At 32.1% G+C, this 22,639-nt stretch overlaps 2 protein-coding genes across 2 annotated transcripts in view; one reads left to right on the forward strand and one right to left on the reverse strand.

Annotated features, from left to right (window-relative positions):
- LOC108685509 overlaps positions 1-2,307 on the forward strand; it is a 2,821-nt gene extending 514 nt beyond the window's left edge. The window contains 4 exon segments of the mRNA XM_018190335.1: positions 1-20; positions 452-704; positions 1,150-1,303; positions 1,829-2,307. The exon segment at positions 1-20 is cut by the window's left edge and continues 6 nt beyond it. Of these exon segments, the coding sequence (XP_018045824.1) occupies positions 1-20; positions 452-704; positions 1,150-1,303; positions 1,829-2,022 (621 nt within the window). The 3' untranslated portion in view covers positions 2,023-2,307.
- Positions 2,308-10,958: 8,651 nt separating this feature from the next.
- Positions 10,959-22,639, reverse strand: part of LOC108686559 (neurexin-1) — a 223,869-nt gene continuing 212,188 nt past the window's right edge. Inside the window, exons 20-24 of the mRNA XM_018191928.1 lie at positions 16,518-16,759; positions 16,317-16,434; positions 13,981-14,154; positions 12,320-12,479; positions 10,959-11,664 (exon numbers count right to left, since the gene is read on the reverse strand). Of these exons, the coding sequence (XP_018047417.1) occupies positions 11,244-11,664; positions 12,320-12,479; positions 13,981-14,154; positions 16,317-16,434; positions 16,518-16,759 (1,115 nt within the window). The 3' untranslated portion in view covers positions 10,959-11,243. The remainder of the gene's footprint in view (positions 11,665-12,319; positions 12,480-13,980; positions 14,155-16,316; positions 16,435-16,517; positions 16,760-22,639) is intronic.

Consider the following 22,639-nt stretch of genomic DNA (forward strand, 5'->3'; position numbering starts at 1 on the left):
TTGCTCTTAAAATGCAAATTGTAAGTATTTTTTTATTTTATTGAAAAATTAATCTAAAAAAAATGATATATCAGTAAATATAATTCAGACTAGCAATTAAATAGCAAGTATAAATTATAAATATGAATATATCATAATTTATCTTTAAAACTTTTATGTTTGTTTGAAAGACATTGAAAATAAATTATATTGTTTACTTCTTTTATAATTGTAATATTGAAAGAAAATCGCGCGCGCGCACGGATAAACAAAAATATATATACATATATCTGCAATAAATTAAAAAAGTCAAATCATTTTATTCTTACATCAATCGCAATGTTATTTAATAACAAAATAATATCAGTCACAAATCAAATTTGAAGTAATTGAATAATCTAACTCCGTAAACTCTTATGTCATTCAATTTTGCATAAAAAGTGTGAAATGAAACGAGCAATGAATATAATAGCAACAGGAACGGCAAAGGCGGGGTGATTTCCATGCCAAATGCAACCTCCAGTATGCAGACGAAAAATGGTAGGCTCCAGAACGAGGCGGTGCTCTACCCTTGCGCGGCAGATACCATGCAAGATAGTCGAGTTATGTGGGCTACCCTTACCCCACGCGGAACCACAAGACATTATTTGGAGGAGCATACGTACGAAACCATCGGGGGTGGGCAGTTCCATAAACGCGCCTGTACGACTACACCAACCGAACATGTAAAACTCAAGGCAATCTAACAATACGTTTATTGTTATTACACAATTGTCTGTTTCGTGCGTAAAAAATTCTTTTGTGAGGCCTTTTATTCATAAACATGCTTACTTTTTTTTCTAAATCTTTAATTTAGATTTTAATTTAGAGTTCATTTTCCCTGACAAAGACATCAGAATAAATTTTTAAATAATTTTGAAGTCGCAATTGAGATAAAATTAAATATAGTTAACAATGAATGAAAGTATGAACATTTATCTATCTATTTGTACCATATTGACATTTCTTTTTTTTAAATGAAAATCGCCCTTCATTCTCAGTTGTTTAAGAACCATTGGTCTGTTAATATTTTAATAAGGAACGTCTCAAATATATATTTGTTTGTCAGATATCCAACTAAAGATTCATTTCGTGTAAAACATATGTGAATATAAACTAATGCTTTTCTAGACGTATGCCGATCCACCAGCTATTAGTCCAGTGCAAAATCGTCCAAAGGATGACAAAGCTTTTGATAACACTGCTTTCGTAGATTATGAAGAACCATTGTCTATCAAGACTGAATATTATCAACTCAACGATGTTCTGGAACCGAATGAATCCGGTAATATAGCTTGATTGATACAACGATGCATTTTAAGAGCACAATTGATTTTTCTAAAATATGTCTTTTCAAAATATGTCTTTTCGGATGTTCTTTAATTAACGTCACATAAAAATTTTCTAACGCAATTCTTAGTACACACAATGGATTGATTCGTGTCCTATGTATTTCTTTTTTTTAATACTAGCAGTATACTTGGCTATATTTATTATTTTGTAAAAATATAAGTACACTTGTTGAAATAATTTTGATTTAAGTTTTAAAATTTGAATCTATACATCGATACTATCATACATTTTATGTTACTTTAACTACAATATATAGAAATATTTGTAATGTTTTTTAATTTTATTTTGTAATTAAAAACACGTCTGTAATTAAAAACAAAAATATGTCAAATAGTTTGATTTTATAATTTTAAAATATATAAATAGGCATACAATGAATTTTTATAAGAAAAAAAATTTTATTATATATGTTCGCGCGTTTTAGAGAGAGTCATAATGAAATCTCATATGATTTTAGGGATACTTACGATTCAGAGAGGAACTCTTCGTCCGCGCGTGAGTTCCCCGACGAGAATCGAGCATCCGAACTTACCCCCGTTAAATCTTCATCCGCACAAGCGCGCATCTCGCAAGGGTTCCGGTGCCCAGCACACCTCGGACACGCTGTTGAGGAGCAGCATCACATCGTCCACTTACATACCGACCATATAAGCGTCCTCTTATCATCATGTTTTTTCCAGGGTTTTGCCGATAAAAGCCCAAATTACGCCGTGCACCTTTTACATCCTCGTTAATATCATCGTATCTAGTCATTGTAAGCACGCTGACCGCCAAGTAAAATAACGATATAATCGTGAGACGTAATTCTTTTTTATCGATTGATATAACTTGTGATTGTGATTGTGTAGAAACGGTAGATTGTAGACTTAATAAAACAAATAATATATATGTTACATTTGCATCTTACGAAATAAAACTATGCATAGCAAAAGATGATTCTTGTTTCCGTTTATCTCAATGAATTACCCATTCCATTTTCAGGAAACAAACTGATGTTACTTGTTATCATTTCGATAAAGATGTCATTTTGATGTCAAAATCATGATAAATAACGTTAGCTTGTTTCTTGAGATTATTTTTATTATATATTTACATTTATTCATTTTGTACATGAATTTTTATTAATCTTTGTAGAACTTTTCTTTTTAGTACCATGAATTCGTTGATTTGAAAAGAAATTTAGCTTCCCGTCGAAAATTATCGATACAAACATAAAAAAAATTATTGATACGTTGAAAGGGAGAAAAGAGTGTTCCGTGTACAGTTTCAATACTTTATTCATATAATTTCGTAGTTACGGCATTATTCCTAAGTATTTACAACGTCTCCAATTTCAGGAGAATTTTGTAATGCGTCAGTGCGCACGCAATACTGTACTCACTGTGTGTGATGTAATGTGATGTGTACGTGTGTATCTGCGTACTTCTCTTTCTTTTTAACAAGATTAACGCGAAAATGCACCCTCGAAGCTGATGAAAACACTATTTCATTAACCGATACGGTGAATTCAGCTCGTTCCTATTTCTTCCCTTTTTTTCCCGCGAAAAGACATTCAAACGTCTTGTAGCAATAAATTATACAGATTAAACGCTATTGCTCTCCGATCGCTGCATTCGTATAAATAAGATCGTAAATATAAAAATAGTCGTTTCACTCAGCTCCGTTTGTCTTTGAAACTCATATACCGGGTGAAATAATAACGGTAATCGATCTCTCGCGAGGCGTAGCTTAGGATATACATCGCTTAAGAACGCGAACGCCAACGAAACGTGACCCCTTCGCCTTGATGTGTAAAAAATCTAACTGCATCGCATGCGCCTATCTCGTATATATTTAACGTTTTATCTATATTTCACGGTAACCTGGGACAGAACGGCTGATTCCGATTTCCTACCACCATAGGATCGTGTTAGCGCAATAAGGCCTGTCCTTACAAAGAATCAACAAGCTACAAGGTAATGTGATTACAGGGATGAAATTTGTTATAAAGAGAAATAAAAGTATTTCCTTAATATATAAATAAGTTCTAATGAGAATCAAGAAACCAAACAATATTAAAACCGGCATATTCTCGATAATTTTGATTCCTGATGTCGCAGATACACAAGAAAGAAACTTGCATTTCACCTATTATTCGCAAATAGACACGAAGACACAGTCATAACACCGTGCGTCTGTAGTAGCCGAATCTGAACTCAAGATTGTTTACCCGTTTCTAATCCCTGCTCGATTTTAAATATCGTATACGATTTCTCCTAGCAAACATCAATTAACAGTAACGTAACTATTAATTTAATTTTTCACTCAACAATATAAATATTATGTGTTATATATAACTATTCTACGTTATGTTACAGTTATATTGTTAAACTGATAATTCTCCAACAATATAATTATAATAAAACATAACTATTATATTATAGCTATGAGTTATTGTTAGTTAATGTTTGCTGGACTGTAATCCTTCTCTTGTAGTAATTCGTAGCCTCGATTTGCACAACACGATCCACTCGACAGCGGATTTCTCTCGGCGGATTAGCCTCTTGCATATGTCTCTTTACTATACATACACATGTCATATGAAATTCTCAATTAGCTGACAACAAAAGTGTGTCCGCTTCAATGCAATTTCATTCTCTATAACACTTCTCTCTTAGCTCGCTCTCCTTCCGTTTCCATTTCGCCCACGAATGTAGTTTACTATCTAACTATAGTGCATTTATATACGACTGTACAATGTAAAATATAATTCCATCTAGCTATAGCAACTCTAGATACAGCTGTGAGTGAGCGTTTATTTCTTATCGTTCTTCATCTTATTTCAAGTATTATGTGTCCATTAAACAGCGGTGACATTCGGCAACTTTTATCATATCATAAATAAATATGCACTTCTGTAATGATGTCTCGGTTTACTTATCAAATGTTGCAACAATTTTTTTAGGATTATGTTCAAAGTATCATTCCCATTGAGACCATCATTCGTATTCTTTTTAAAACTATTTCCAAACAATCCGGAATATGTGCGATAAAAACATAATTTTATTTGTAACTACAAAAGCAATTTTTACAGTAGTCCCTCTTTTTTATACATAATAAGAATAATTCTTTGAAATTTTATAGTAGCGATTGCATATTACAACTTGTTGTAACATTTAATATACGAAGAGAGTTTTGAAATGCATATTTGTTTTATCAGATGAAGACTATAGCAAAGTTAAGATTACAAAATTCGCGATTAATTCTCAGATGCGATCTGATACCTCCGGGTTTTTTTCTTATGATTTTAATCGTTATGATTTTAATCACGATTGTAATCGTAATAATTTCAACTCTTGCCATATTACGGCGGATAATCGATAGTTTATGTGAAGCGTTCGCTAGAGTCAATATTCGAGCAATTTGTCCGAATTTTCGTAATTTTATAATTTCAATATGACAAACAATGCACACACAATACGTGTAACATAAATAATATCACTATCAATGATTGTATTGATAGCAAAAAATTTATGCGAATAACAATATAATAATAGTTATTATTATGTTAATAACAAATATTTTAATTAAAATAATATTAACTATATCTTATAATTATCACGACATCTCTTCATACAATTTCTTCTTGATTATTATACAGAATTTCTAATTTGTTATCAATTCTATTATAAATAATTATTTTTTATAAATAATCAAATTGCATTATATTTTTTAATTTAATAGAAATTTATAAATTACAATTTCCTAATTATTAGATTTCTATCTTTGATTTTTTAGATGCAATTGTTACATTTCTTATTTAAATCAAGATTTATTTATCTATCTTTCATTTTCGTTTTAATTTAAAAATATTAAAAAAAAATATCTTACCCATTTCATCTTTACAAAACAAATCGTCAAATTTAGATAAAAACTTCACTTTTATTTATGTTTAGAGTAAAATAAATAGAAATTAATATATATCCAATTATGAACGAACCCGACTGCTCCAGTGCTTATTCGCGATACGCTTTTAAGTTCGACATAGTATATAAGTTAATAGTTAGAGTAACACTGCTCACTAAATATATTTTTATAGAAGTTAATTTAGTTTAGTATAAACGTTAGTTGTCAGTACATCGAAGGATATGCAGATAGAGAGAATCAGAGGGCAGTGATAACAATATGTCTAGAGTTTCTTGTTGATAAAGAGCGTTTTCTCTTACGGAAAAAAGAGAGCAGATAGAAGAAAGATTTTTTAACCATCTCACGAAAGTTATGTCCGTTAGTATAGGAAACAGTATATAGTCCAATTTTCATTTCGCAAGAAGTATCGGTCACCTGAAGATCAATCGATTATATTAAAGAAAAGCGCGCACGCGTGAGATTGAAGAAATTTTCTTTTTACACGAAATATCGTTGTTATCGATTAAACGTTGGTATCGTTAAAACTGCCCATACACGCAAGGTTCAACCACATAAATATATACAAAATTCACACACCGATTTGCTTATCCATAAATGACCTTTGGGCGAGATGAGACAAGGGGGTTGGAGATTGGGAGAGTGAACGATTGCAAGTCTAGCGAAGACGAGAGAGTTAAGATTTATTGTGTCTTGTTAATAAGCGTAAAAACGATCCGCGCAAAATGCGGATCGCGGTGATTGAGAGTGACACTTTTTTCTTGCCTCAGTGATAGATCCGAGCTTTTGTGCGATTAAAGAAGCTTTTTCGAAGCGTCAGCTTGCAATATTATGTAGTGAGTATTGCCATTGAAATGTATCGGTGTCATAATCTTATTGAAGATTAACTTACTCGTCGAAAAAATCAGATCTACTTCAAAAGCCTGATTAATAAAATTCTCAATGGATTGTACATCTGTAGATTGTACACCTGTAGAGCTAAAGCAGAACAACTATCATTTGATAGAGAGTATTTGATAGAGAGATTAAACTCTCGGAAAAATCGCAATCAGCAAACACCTATCGCTGCTAATAGACAGTAATCGATTAATCCCGATTGTTCGCATTAATTGTTCTTCCCTGAGGATTGTTACTTCGAAATACGTGCGTATCGACTTGTTATCTGCTATTTTATCGCAAAGAGAAACGGCGAATAAGCTATAGATATAGAGAAAGAGAGAAAGAGAAAGATATAGAGAACCACTGATATTTAGCAACCGATTTCAAGATCTTGTAGAACATTGTGATCTAAAGAAGGACGATTCGTTCGTAGGAAGAGTGCATTACAGAAGGAGGACTTACAAAATATTCGAGAACACTTTATAACAATCGGACGTTTTTCTTTCACCTTCGATTAATCGCCGAGAGACAATCTCGACCAGTGATGGGCAAAGTACTATTTCCATCCTCAAATATTAGAGATAGCTCGCTCATCGTTTATCAATCTATCGCACTATTCTGTCAATAAAAAATCTTGGGGATACTATAAGAAAATAGTGAGTTTTTATATTCTTTTCTTATACGAAAACATAAAAAAGTATCTTTTCAACAAATTGCTTGAAATGATCAGTACGTTAAGAATTATATGTTTTGCAGAAGTCAACAAATCTTTCTTATAAAAGATTTGGAGATGAGAATTACAGGAACTGTAGACCTTCATGTATAACTGAAAATCCGTATCCACTCTTAAATATCTTTTACTCCAATATAACTCTGTAATGTATTAGGCAACAATTGAATAATTATTTATATGTTTCTCAGGCAAGCGTGCAGAAAATTGTGAGAAATATTTAGGAGATGTACATATATTCGTCTCTTTTGGAACGTCCCCTAGTATTTTACTTTAGTATTTTACTCATCCCTGGCGTAAAGGTGCGTTTGAACGACAATTTGCACACACTCTCTTCCATCCTATTCGCCCATTGAAGATCTGTCCTTTTTCAGTAGTACTTCTTTACGCTTTCCGTAATTGAAACGGAAGTACAGGCGTGAAAAAAATCGAAAAGAACAGGATCTTCTATGTATGTGGAGAGTTGTCACGAACGCTCGAGAGTTGGGCGGTGCAACACTTCGAAAATTAAATGTGTTGCCACGCTTGAGATTAACTTGAATGCTAAGCCCCGTTCATTATTTATTGCTTCTTTATTTGCGATAAAAATGTTGCCTTGTGGCTTGTTATTACACTTATTACTATTAACCATGTTAATTGCCAATCGCGTTAATAGAAATCAATTTTACCTCGAAACAATTAAGTACATATAGCAATTACGAGAAAGTAAAGATAAACGTGAATTTTTTTTTCTAAGACAACTATTGCTGTGAATTTATATAATTTAGATGGAAATTAAATTAAATTAATAATAAAATTAATAATAAATTAATAATTAAATTAAATGAATAAAGAACTAATTAATTTTTCTTTTGAAAAATTTTTTTAGTTTCTTTTAATAACTCGATAACAGTATATTAATTTAATTAATTGTGTGCAAATTATAAATTAATAATATCATAAACTATATCACGTTTTGGAAATTTGTGTCATTAATATCTCATTTTCCGTTGAATTATAAATTATTTTTCTGTTTTCTGTGAACTAAGTATTTTCACTGTATTAGAGATCAATGTCAATTGATCTATGTTAATAACAATAATAATTACATCTCTGTTTTATATAAGAGCAACATATTTCTTTTATAAATTATTTTTTTAAGCATTGCTGCTAATATAATTAATCGACTATGTTAATACAACCTAGCATAGGGGAATAATAAATTATCTTTTGGTCCTTAACATATCTGATTTGATCTTAGTTTCACAGAATAGGTTTTAAAAAATCTTTATTATCGCCAACTATATCAACGATTAACCTTGTTAATAGTAATACTAAGTTAACAACATACAGCTATATATACAGGATATATCAAAGTACCGCTAGTCCTCGTCTATAAATTCCCGTATCCACCAATTTGGAATCTTGGCGTCTTCGTTAAGAGAGATGACATTATATTTTCGAGAAATTTATTAAAGAGTTTATAGCCGAGAAGAAACAATGCGCGATACCCAGGTTGACCTGTATAAAAACGAGCGTATCGTGAATCTCAGTTAGGAGGAGACGATGCAATTTCGTAGAAACGACTCGATGCACTTGCGACGCGTCGTGCAATCACGCTCGATGTCATTATACGACTCGATCAAATATTATCTAACTCGTACTGGCAATAATGCATTCACACACCCTGTATTTATGTATAAGCATATTTGCGTATATGCTATATAAATCATTCATCAAGTTTATCCTTCCTCTCGGATTACTTACAGATACTTTCCATATGTATAAGAGCCACTTACGTACAATCTCGCGTGAAATTCAGAATCACAGAATTCGAGTGTGCAATTTACATGAGGAATATCGTGAGCATGTTAATTCGCACTTAACAATATGTAAACTACATTAAAATTTGCATTAAAGATATTGTCTCTAAAGTAACTAATTTCAACTTCATATGTCGAGTAATCTATCATTTCCAAAATATAATCATATCTATTTATAAAAATTGTTATCTTAAACAAATTTCGTAATAATCTCTTTTTTATAAAATTAATAAAAACAACTTTTCAAGTGGTGAATTCTATTTTTTTAATAAAATTATTTCTTGAATATATAATATTTTGCAATTTTATATATTTTTATGTTAAAAGTATGCAAAGATTATAATCAATAAAACCAGTATTTCTCATTTATAAATAATAAAGAATATAAATATTCTTGATAAATTTATTTAACATTCCTCATTAAATTATTTCACACTCAAATCTTTCGAGAATGGAACTCTTAGGTATATGTGTCATGTATTTTTTGCTCAAAACAGACTGTAATAAAATCTATTTAATTAGTCAAACAATTTATACACGCATAACATAATTGATAAGTATATGTGTGTCATATATATTATCTGTCGCTTTTCTATACAATAATGAATGTATAAATAGGATAGAATACACAATCATCACGATGCTTTCATTCCTAACATTTCACTTCCAACATCTATTCTTATAAACAGCACATCGAGAGTAGAATAGAACCATTTAAAATTTGGCTATCACAAGATATTATGTGTATAAACAATGTTTGAAAATACCTTCACTATATATCAGAGAATTAACAAAATTTATTTAGAGATATCAAATTTTATATCTCGTAATTTAATCAATATTCACAGACATAAATATGTTTATTATACAAAACGTTATAATTAAATAATATATTTTCTCTTAGATAAAATATAATTCATGATGAACTAAAACAAAGAATTTTATTTCTCGTGTACATATTTTTATATTTTAAATAAAATCTGCACAAATATATCTATATTTTTTATTAAATTAATAAGTTAAATAAATAAATATTATAATATAAAATTATTAATTTTTTCATACCTATACAACATCAATAAAATTTTACAATAATAAACATTATGGTTAAATATTATGAAACATTTATGCACAATTCTTTTAGTTTTACTTAAAATATCGTCTCTTATTTAAAAGATTATACAAATCACTCTCGGACATTTTATTATCTAGCTTTTAATGATATATGAATGAATAGATAATTTAGCTCTATAAAGTAAAGATTGTACATAAATTCAAAACTAATATATTCACACGTACTTGAGAATGATTTAATATCGCGTTCACTGAGAGGATGTTGGAAGTAAAATTTGTAAAACAATAAAAATAGCCTGTCTACGTCAGTGCAAGTTGCTGCCTAAGATTCGTCCGAATCAATCACTGCTAATCATCTTCAACATTTCCTTTCTTTTTAATTAATTCCTACGATTAATTCCATCTTTGCATTCATTTTTCCTCTTCGTTCCTCGTGGGAAAATCATTCTAAATCAATGCCTTAACTTTTCGCTTCGGAATCGACAAATCAATTTGCCATTATTATAGCAAAAAATCGAGCAGCGCCAGCAAGCGTTATTTATAAAAACGTAATTTGAAAAAATTCACGACAAATGAATAGGAAGAAAAATTATTTTGAAAGGTTTGCAATTGATGCTCGATTCCTGCCACATGTTTAAATTTTGCCAAGATTTCGCATCAAGGAAACAAGAGGATTAGCGTTAGATCGTTGATCAGTACCTCATGACTCGTTGGCTCTCTTTGCGAGAGCGAGCAGTTCGACGGACCTTCCTAAGTGCGATCGATTTCATTTCAATTCGCCTTAGAATTAAAGAGAAATTTTATATATTTCCGCGGTACCATAGTCTCATCATGTTTTTCTCAAACAATTTTTCCACCTAGATATACCACCTATTAATCCCGATCTTAAAGTTCTTAGAAAATGTACTTTATCAAGGTTAAGATCGCTGATCGTTTCTTGCTGAACGTTTCGATCCTTTTCGCACAGAAGATTTTGCAAAAAGATTTTTATTTAACTGCTATCTTTTATTACACCGCTTTTCCCGTAATCACGAGAATTTTCTAAACGTGCCTTTCTTCATCACTGATAATGGAAAGATCATTTTCGCACGCGCAACTATGTCGTATTCACTATTGATCAGAGGCATCCTCATGAATATTGTTCATTGCAACTCTCTCAGCGAATACTCGATATTTTTCGTATATATTTGAGATAGATCTTTGGAATCTCAATAATCGCATTGGACCAGACCCGTTTAATATTTAGCAGACAAGTATCTTCTATGAGAATGCTCTGATCAGCGAGTACATTTTCTTTGTACACCTGTACGAGAGTCATAAGAGACTATGTGTTCATTTATTCTTCTCTGCTTCTTTCAATTCTCGATCCTTTCCAGCGACGAAAAATGACGTGCACGTTCTTTGGCCAAGTTCTTGGCCATACTCCTTATACGTAAATCTCAAGCACAAGGCAATGTCCTGCTCAGTATGTGGATACCCCCCCTTTACACGTACCATTCTTTAATGTCTATTAGTTCTCGTTTCTTGTTGCTTTTGCTGCCGTTGGCGCCGTTTTTCAAGGCGCCATTGAAGGGCTGGCCAGAGCCAGCAGCGCCTAACAGAGCCGCGTTTGGATCCTGGCAGAACGTCTTTGTTTCATCCACCTTATAACTCGTTTCTGGCCGATTCTTAAACTTGAGGATTATCAATATGATCAAGACTATCGCTATTAATGCGGCGGCTATAATGCCAATTATAAGCGCGGCATTCTCTGCCGCTTCGGATGTGATCCGCTTATTGTTGTTGTTCTTGGGCGGAGTGGGCATCGGTGGATACACCGGCGGTGGAGGTGGCGGTGGTGGCTCCGTCATTTCCGTCGTGGTCGTCTGCGTTGTCACGGTTGTCGATCGATGCGTTACGACGCTGCTGCAAAGCATAAGCAACAATTAAATGTTAAATTTTAATTGTTATTCAACATTATTTATTTATGAACGAACTGTAGTTTTCGCGAATTTTGTAACTTTTTACCGAAGGATGATTACAGTACGTGGTATGTATATTTGCTAGTAATACTTCTCTCGTTTAAACACGCAACAGAATGAATGTTTGCAAGTAAATTACTCAATTCAATTTAATTACTCAATTAAATTAAATCGTTGCAAAAATACTGATTAAAAATCGTGAAAGTATAATAGTTTCGAATTTTTAGATTGAGATATATATTGATTTTTATACTATACATATATATATATAAATATAAAAGAGGTAAATTGATTCTATTAGTTATACCTCGTTAATCATGCCAGTAATAATGTGAAAGACTTTTCTAATATTCGATGCCAAAGGGAAGCTTCTAAATTATTCTATGAATTCAGTAAATATCTGTCATTAATTGATCAAGAAATAATTTATACCGTACGTTCTACATGTTTTAACGTGATTATAATAGATGAATATTATGGCGATTCTAAGAACGCGAAAAATGTATAGTAATCATCTCCCGTAACGACTAATCGATATGCATAAACAATTATGAATGATTATTCGATTATCCGACATCTCTGCTGACAGACGCACGCACCTGCTATGGCTGGTCTCGAGGTCTGTGGTTGACACGTTGTATTGGACGGAGACGGTGACGACGTCGCGACCCAACGTTGTCGACGACGGCGACGTCGTCTGGGTGCTAATATGGCTCGTCGAGTACTCGCGGGGCGTCGTGTACGTTACCGAGCTGATATCTGTGACAGAAAGCAAGAGGGTGAAAAAAAATGTGCGTTAGAAGGTTGCTTTGCCTCGTTCCATCGCGCGGAGGGGATGATATGGGAGAAAGGTGGAAGAGGAAAAGTGGAGGAAAAGCAGGGAGTAGGGTATGGAAGAGAAAGGGATGGGTTGCGAAACGTGCGGAGGCGACAATATTTACGCGTGCGTAGGCCGGCAAATATTCACGCGTGCGTAAGCAGAAACATTACGAACCGAATGATCTCGAGAGCATCAGGAAGGTATCACATAATATTATACATATGTATGCATTCAAAAGAAATGTCCATAAAGTGATACGTTAACTTATTTACCCAGTTAATTTTTGACAAAATTATTATTTTACATGTTCACGTTTCGCGTTTATACACGTAGTCATGAAGTCATTCACGGATGTTGGTCAAGCTTTTAGAATGAAGTTCTTGAGCGAACATTCCAAGCAGGGGTAGTAATTAAGTCTCTCTCTCTCTCTCTCTCTCTCTCTCTCTCTCTCTCTCTCTCTCTAATTTCAGTATATACAGTAAAATATTTCATGGTCTTTTTTAAAACTTGATAATAAGTCTATTGTGAAATTAAAATGACTATTTTAATAAGTTATCGCTTGTACTATATGTTTGTACTATACGTTTTACTTTATGTTATATTATATGCTACTAGCAACGGAGAAACCTTATAAACAAATACATTTTGTATTATTTTAGATATAAGGATGTAAGGATTTCTTGGAATTTAAATATATTGTAAAGTTTTATCCTTGGATGTAATTATTAAGGATTTTAAACAAACACAAAGCGGCACTATATTTTAATAAACATACTTTATTTATTTTACGATTGCGCACTAAAATTTTAAATTATCCCGATAGACATGCGTACAAAAAATGTAATGAGGAATTCTCTATGAAAGCTTCACGTTATGTATACGAGAGAATATTTCGAAGATGTTTTTATATGATTTTATACGTTCGGATAAAATTAAGAACACAATATCCAATTTGACGTTGTAACTCGACGAGGCAAATGTTATTACTGAAAGGAATGTCGCCCCCGGCAACAGGGTAGTGCTATTTTCATGGCAGGCGATGGTTGGTGCGCGCGTCACAAAAAGTCATGAACATGAGGAAGACGCCCACATCGTATTTCCGTTACAGAGGATTCTTTATATGTATGTATATAAAGCCGATGACCGAGAACGATAAGATCGATCGATGCTCGTTCACGCGAGATTTTATATGGCAACTTTTCTATAATTATATGTGTATATATACATAATATATACATAATATATATACATTGTATATAATATTAAGTTATACATCTATATATCACATAAATTATAGATATTAATTTTTTAATAATATCAATTTAAAGTGAATCAGAAATTCTTTAGAATGCAACATGTATAAAATTGCATTTTGCAACTTTTTGCTGAAAGAAAGGTATTAAGAATTATTAGACGGAACAATGTTCTTGGAATACGGACCGGTGACCGAGGTGACAAAAATTTCTTCTGTCGTTCTGGGATCGCCGGAGCCCTCTTCGCAATCTTCCTCGTCATCGCAGGTTGGACGCTCTTGAATATTTTCTTTGTGCAGCTTCGGCCTCAATGTCGTTGGCAATCGTGTAGGCGCCACGTACACTGGTGTGATGATGTCATCTGAAAATAGAAGCGGCGCAATTGTTTAAACGAACGATATTGATTACATTAGAGGAGATAATCAAAATATATAGACATATAGAATAAGAGTAATTACATTCGCAATAAAATCTTGTATTCTGCACCATAAAAGTAATTGCAAATATAAATTTCTTATGTGGTTTTAATAATAATTGAAGATAATATTTATTAACTGAAACTTGCATCATTAAATTATAAATCATTCAAAAATAAATTATAATGATGTTTTAAAGTATAATTCAAACTATAACTCTTCCGAGAAATTCGGTGTAATTGGATCGCATAGAAATTTCACGGTATATGTATACATCGCGTCGTGTTACAGAGTGACCGGATATGACGTTTGTCATATCCATCATCCACAGTTATTGCGTCTCATTAACGTGACGATGTTAATTTAGTTTTTAGTTAGTCGGAGAAGATTTTGGAACGGGACTTCAGTCCGTCGTAAGAGGTTTGCTGGAAGGAGAGAGGAGGAAGCTGTCAGGCTTTATCTCTATCAGTCAGCGATCCTAAATATGTAAATGAATCGAAGATACAACCGGGCGAACATGAAGACGAAAAGGTGGCCATGCCATGCAATACGTGCGATGCGTGTTGAGTGTGTATGTGATGCGTGAGCGAACGGGGACGTCCTTCCTCTCATGTGCGTGCTGAGAGAAAAGTCAATATCAACGATAGCCTAAGAGCAATTTTGCATACTATTTGCAGAAGTTAATTAATTAAGAACATTCATTGCCTATTCTAATTTTAATTAACTGCTTCAAATTAACTTTTAATTAACTGCTTCTTTCTACATTTCATAGGAAAAATTATATCGTTAAAAAGTTATTTTATTAATTTTGTAAAATATAAGCTGTACTTTTTGAAATTCAAAGGATTTAAAAACATGTTTTCTAGTTAATTATGATTTAATGGATGAATAAACGCGGTCTGTTTAATGAAAAATTGTACAATTTTGTACGAATCGATTTAATTTGTATTAATAATTATCTCTTTGTTTCATGAAAGTGACAATTTTTTAATTATTATTTTCTCTTATTTGTTATACATGTGATTGGAAATATTACATTTTATAGAAATATTTCAAATACTAACTTTTCTCGAATATACCTAATATATAGAAAAAATAAGGAAATATAAATGTCTAAACTTTTAAACAATTTTTGTAACTCATCGAAAAGATTTGGAGATTTTTCTTAAAGAATTAAAATTAATTAAAAGATTAATTACAGGATCAAAATTTCTTTCGTGATAAGACAAATTTTGTTGACATTACGAATAATAATAAACAAAAAAAATGTTGGTAAGTGCCGTCAACAGACGACAGTGCCTACCATTACATGTGTTATTCCATCCTTGTCTAGGGGAGTGCTAAACATCTCTCCTTTCCTACAACACAGTGGAGGGACGATATCCGTTCTCTTATATATGGAGTGACTGGTTCGCGAGCGCTTTCGAGAAAGTAGATTTTTTGCAAATAACTCTTAATCTAACAATCCTTTTGCAAAACCGTAAAGGAAAATTTTGTTGCAAATATCACAAAGTACCTTGCAATACAATTTTATCTATGTACAAATGAATTCAACAAATAGCTATATTTATATGTTACATACAAATTTTTAATAAATACATTTTATTATAATAAGTTATAATAAAAATCATATTTATTTTCGTTGTAACTTTTAGAATTCAATTTTTATTTCATGCTAGATTTAATTCTTGGATAAATCAAAACATAATGTTTACGTATATATATATGAAGAAGATACACTAACAAATTCGTACGAAATTAAAGCTACAATAGCATGTATATATAATTTCAGAATTTTCAATTATAACAATAAATACGACTGAAAATTACTACAAGTTGTTTTGCAATTAATTCGCGTAATATATAACAAAAACATGTGATATTTCAAAAGAAATTTAAAGAAAGTTTCAGAATTATATGGAAATAAATTATCTCTAAAATATTATTTTGCGTGAATGTGTGAAAAAATGTTAATGACATTAATATGAGATGTCATCGAGACGAAATTACAAGAGCAACAAGACACGCGCACGTAGAAATGATTCCCTCGTGGAGAAAACGTGCAGAATAGATTACTTACTCCTTCGGAAATATTACTTACACTTACCGGAGCCTGACTCGTAGATCGGAGTGCACTCCTCGTCCTCATCATCGCCGGCGCAGCCACTTCCGGCGCCGGAGAATATGAGGTCGTCCATGACGCCGGGAAATCCGGACGCTGGTGTCTACAAAGAGAATTAATTATTAAAATTTGAGCTATTATCTTGGAAATTACTCGAGATTAACTTCAAATAACATTATTACGTACCTGTTGCATTCTTTGTAAAGGCGGGGCGCGATCCAAGAGACTTCCTGCTGGCAGAAGCTGCACATCTCCTCTAGTTGCAACTTTACCATCTTTAGCAGCTGCCAGTTCTAAAATTCTGGCACCATTGACGACTAGTCCGGCTATCACGCCGAGAAAGGGTCGTTCCACTCTGCCCTTGCTGCGATTCCATCGACCGCCTACCTGAATAGTAGACTGGCTGTTGAACACTGTCAGCTGATGACCTGTCGAGAAATATACAAACTTCTATAGCTTGTTTTCATCTTTTCTTGCGTTATTGGTCGACTTAATTATAATCATCAAAAATTTTGTATATTGATATTGATAATCTTTATGAAATGTATTATACATTTATGAATAAACTTAACGTTATCACAAAATAATTAATCATAACTAGAAATATATAATTTTTACATTATTATTAGCTCAGCAAGTAGGGAAACTTTTGTACAAAGTGGACGAAGTCAAAATAATAAGCAAAATGAAGGACCTATAAATTTTTTGACGAAAATATCTTTTTGATGTAAAACGACTTTTGTTGTGAATGTTTTATATTAAGCAAATTTCACAAATTTGTTATGAACAATCAATCCGTGAACGCAGTTTATAAAACTAAACGAACAAAGTTTGAAAAAATATTTACAACAAGAGTCATTGTATGTATATAGCGGTATCGTATAATGCGGATTATATTTGTAAAGATTTCATTGTTAAGGCGATCACGCAGCTACGACTTATGGATTGATCAGTAATTAACAGTTAGAATATTTCTATTTGAATTTTCTTGGATTATATAATTTCTCGTATGTATATAATTTCTACGATCCAGAGCCATTATGCAGCATCGCCGGCATGGCCCGCATGATGAAGTCCGAATGGAAAAATGGAAATCAGGAAAACCTCAATTTCTATTTCAGAAGTTTTATTTTTAGAATAATTTATTATAGGCCGAACCCGAAGTACTGCAAGACCGGGTCGACCCGCAGTGGGGACGGAGCAAGCTCCATACGCCCACCCCGTTCCAAAAATGAGATTAATATTCTGAATCCCCTATGGGGATTGTATCAGATATTAAGCTGATAAGAACAGATACTACACATTTGATCTTAGCTCAAAGAGCCGAGAAGCGATAGAGATGAGTGATTTTATGAGCTTTATATACAGTTTACAGATGAAATTTAAATACGAGAAAATATCTCCGAGTGGTAGCCGCGTAGTGGCGAACGAAGTAACTACGACGAGTAGTCGATACCGGCATGACCGGCGCGGTGTTTATTTTCCCCCTCCATAATCATTAATTTCGTCCTTATTTCAATCAAAGTATGTAACATTGTTTACAGGATAATTTAAATAATTACTTTTTAATAAGTTATATTGATTATTCTCATGTGTACATTATACCGTTTATAAATTCGGAAATGTTTTCTCGCGTTTCGCAAAACCTTATAAATATCTTGTTGAAAAGTATAGAAGAGTTTTTATTAATAATGCATTTTAAAAAGAACAGATAGAACTGTAAATTTGTTTTTTAATTTTGTCTTTATGATATTTTGTTCCTAAATTATATATAATTGAAAATTTGTCAATTTTCACTGTTTTTGTTTTTAACGTTTTCATTCTATTTTAAAACAATTTGTAATTTGATAAAAATTAATAAAAAATATTTTAAAGTAAATTTTTAAGCTTCAAAGTATGATTTAAAAAATTGATATGATGATTTTTTACAATAATATCGAATATATTGTTTGAATGATATAAATATATTGTTTGAAAATATGTTGTTTGAAAAAATTTATTAACATCAAAGTTAAAAAGTATTTATAGACAAGAAATATAAATTAGAGTTTTTGTAGCCAAAAGATAGAAAAAAAAGATAAAAAAAATTTTTGTTATAATATTCTCGATTCGTATAAACTTTTTCATAAAAATTGTTGAAGACTATTTTACCTTAACTTTGTGTTCAATATAAGAAAATCACAAGTATTCCCGAACTTATAAACAGTACAAGTAATTTTTATCTTATAATTATAATTTTTATCTTATAACTAATAATATTCAAATTTGATTCAAAGAAATAGATTTGATATTTTTCTAGCAGAAAAATTAGTATACTTTCATCTTCAATTGTGTAAACATATATTTATATTAAACAGAAAATTAACAAGTATTTTATAATTTTTATTTTTCTATAATATAATTTCAATTGTGTAAGTATTATATTTACCTTTGCAAATTCTTTAATTACTACAAAGAAAAATAATTTCATCTGTAAGTTATAAGTTCACTTCCATACATGTGTAAATATACACCATTCAATAATAGGTTCCAAAATTATCTACTATTAATATACTATAATTTTGTAATTTTAAATGTAATTTTATCAGAATAGCAACTATGTGAAAATACCTATGCTCATCACTAGATTTTTACGTGTGATGCAGGCATGTTTAATGACAGAAGAGTAACAGTTGACACTCACTGACCAGGCATAGTCAGTCCATCAGTATGGCATAAAAATACAGCTGGTAGACCCGACGTATAATCAACTTTGTAAAATCGAGTTCCCATGTGGGAGCAGTGACATGCAAAGTATCATGTGCATAAGACATGCGTCCCGAATTAACCGCTCGGACTCGTTCTTCCTCTTTTCTTATTTTCTCTCTTTTTCTTTCTATCGAGATAAGGATGTCATTGACGCCGCATTCCAATCCGAAGAAGTCCAATAAACTGTATCACTTTACTAGGGAAGCATGAGCACGACGGGTGTGGTCGTGCTCCTGTCTGGCACTGAGAGTCGAATAGAGCGTGGAGCCAAATCTTTTGAAGCTGGGAGGGAACCCGTAATCTTCTATATTATAAATCTATAAGATCCGTGAGATTAGCGCGGTATAAAACCGAAACGAGAATAGTTATTTCCATATTTATTCCATATTTATTTTTTCGAGATAATAATATCTTATAAAGTTGAATATAATGAAATATATTTTTGACAAAAAATGTGTTGTAAATTAAAATTGCCTGTATATAAAGAATAAAGCTATAATTTTTTTTTAAGTAAGGAAATAAACCGTTTTAGAATTTGTTGCTGAGAATAAATTTCGATATGTCATATATTTCAAGTTTAAAAATAAAAGTATAGATTTTCAGGTAATTAGCTCTTTCACGACATAATCTAAATTGATAAGTAAAGTGACAGGGAAGTATGATGCACTAAGAGGTATATCCGAAAGTAGATTGAGTTGTCATGCTTAGACAAGTAGCACATTCGGCTAAAGTGAATCAGGAGATGAGAATGTTCGATATCCACATATTTACATATTTCGTATTTATACGTTCGATATTTTTATATTTTATTTATATACGCTTAAATTTTATAAATTCGTCCGTTTCCAAACGAATTCAAAATAATAAATCTAATAAGAAATAAAGTAAAATGAAACTGATTTGTTATCGACAGATGTTATATTAAATCTGAAATGAGGAGGAAAATCACGTAATCGAGGCGTTGGAATTAATCTCCTCGTAAAAATTAAAGGTTCCGAATTCACGACGGAGTCTCACGGATGCGCTTTGGGAACCGTCTGTTTTACGGTGAGAACGGAGAGTGCTGGGTATGGGAAACATCGATGATTCCCAGGCGGCGTTCGTTTCGTATACGAACGTGAACAGCGAATGTAAACGCGCCGCGCACGTGCACGTACGTTTCGTTCGTACATCGGTCGGCTTGTCACTTGTCCGATTGTGGCGCGAGACAAATGTGCACGCTTGGGAATTGCAGGCTCAATTCGACCGTGGGACGTGTCTGCATCTTTATCGACAATAGAAGTGTCAATTCAGATCACTCGATTCTATAATTACTTGAAAAGCGACGAATATTTAAGGATAAGAATCAGAAATATGGATCAGTTACGATCAACTTGGATCAGCTACGGAGCTCTATCAGACTGATGGATCCAAAATTTGCATTAATCAGAGGGAAGATTCCATTCGATCGTCTTCGACTGATAGTACGTTATCACTGCATCAGAATTAATTACTGCCGAGCCATTAATCTTCACATCTTTACGTGCCAGCTGACGATGATTAATGAGTCAAGAAAATGAGTTTTTCGTACACTTGCAGTTAGCCTGGAGCTAACTCGGTATTAATTACAGATTTTAAGATTTTCTTAAATTATTCTAATTTTAGATATGTATTTATCCGATAATTCTTTACCGAAAGACACATGGTAAAGAAAAAGTTGGTGATAAATTAGATAATAAAATCTCTTTTCTATTAATGTACAGTTGTTGTTAATTAACTGTTAATTTATAAATAAATGTTTATTTAAATATATTTTACGATTAGCTAAATTTCATGTACTTATACAGAAAAAATGATTTTGTTAAAATATTTAAAAATTTAGTTATAGATACAGACTTAAAACTAGTTTGTCGGTTCATCAAAATAAGTATGTAGAACGATTAAAAGTTAATTGAAAAAGTTTTAATATTCCAACAACCAATTTGAGTGTCCTATAACATAATTATTTGATTCAAAATTATTTTTAGAGTTTATATTTAGTTAAATTTTTAAATATTATATTATACTTCAAAATCATTCTTTCTATATAATTTTCCGTATAATTCAAAGTTTATCATAAATAGAGTAGAAAATCGAGGATGTCTGTTTATTTTGAACTTTTCTAGTATTTCTCACGAATCTCCAGGTTTTTTCTGTATAAATTCTTTCCTTGATACTTTGCTTCGAAGCAATAAGAGCAGTACATAAAGAGGCGCCGCGGGAATCGGCACGCTCGACCAGTCTCTGAATCTTGCTTGGTAGGTTTAGAACGACCTTCAGATTCCAAGGCTGTTCCTAGCACACAAGCGCAGCTTAGGTCGACTACTATCTCGCTATGCTTGCCTGGTTCTTCTAAGCACTTAACTTAGAAGGACTAGCCTGTCTGATGAAGCGCGGACATTACCGCTGAATCTATTCTCCTATTGGTAATGTGTTACAACATAGACATCAAAAAAGATATGACTTTTTAACAAAGATTTTTTTTATCTGCATTTCATTTCCATTATTTAGATTACGATCGAATGTGATCAAAATGTGACAAAAGATGTTGTATCTGGGTTGAAAGGAAATAGATTGATAAGTTCTGATAGTTCAGAACTTATCAAACTTGAAAGAAATTTTTCACAAAATAATGTATATAATGTTTTTCTTTGGATTTTATCGATTATTAGCAATAACCAAAACGACACTTTTAGTAATTAATACATATAAATAAATTATTTATAATGAATTTAATAAATTAAATGTTAATGTCAATTAATCGTTTTATTTTTATTAAACTAATAATTTAAACTCAATGTTTTTACATATAATAAGAACATGAAATAAAACAAAAACTGCTTAAAAATTTACTCTAATCGTCAAGTTATCAAAAGAAAAGAGAAGAGGCAATTACTCGCTTGCTGCACCTCTTGTTGTGTCCTAGGTAGTTTCTTGTCATATATCTTTCAGATCGTTTCAGAGTAGGTATGGCCACGACGATGAACTTGTATTAGGTCTAACAAATCCCCTCCCTCTAAAAAAAGACGATCTTAGAGATGACGGATTCCGAAATCGTGAGAAAAAAGTCTCGTAGCACATTCTTTGCCGGCTTTCTCATGACGCGCCCGCGCGCGCTTCTCATCGCTTACTGATACAAAAAATAATGAGATTTCGGAGGCATAACGGCGAGACTCGAGCGTGAGAAGATGCTGAACTTGGGGCTGAAATCGCCACTACGTGCACCAGGCACGTATCAAAGTACAGGAGCGACTTCTATCACATGTCCTTTGGAAGGTTCTTCAACCTTCTAGCTGAGAAGGTCGCGTGCAGGGTGATTCGTTATTGGTGACGACGACTCTACGTGGGAAAGTAACGTGAAGAATATAGAAGTCTTTTCACATGAGAGTCTTTTCTCTATTCTCGAGAAAATCTATTTTTTCAAGTTAATTATTTCCTCTTTCATTTCATCGAGCACAAATAATACCTAATTATCTCAGGATATACATTGTTTGATTATAATAGCAATTGTTAAAGCATAAAGAAATAAAATTCTATATATA

The sequence above is a fragment of the Atta colombica genome, unplaced genomic scaffold, assembly GCF_001594045.1.
Source record: "Atta colombica isolate Treedump-2 unplaced genomic scaffold, Acol1.0 scaffold100, whole genome shotgun sequence".
In the NCBI taxonomy this organism is placed as follows: Eukaryota; Metazoa; Arthropoda; class Insecta; order Hymenoptera; family Formicidae; genus Atta; species Atta colombica.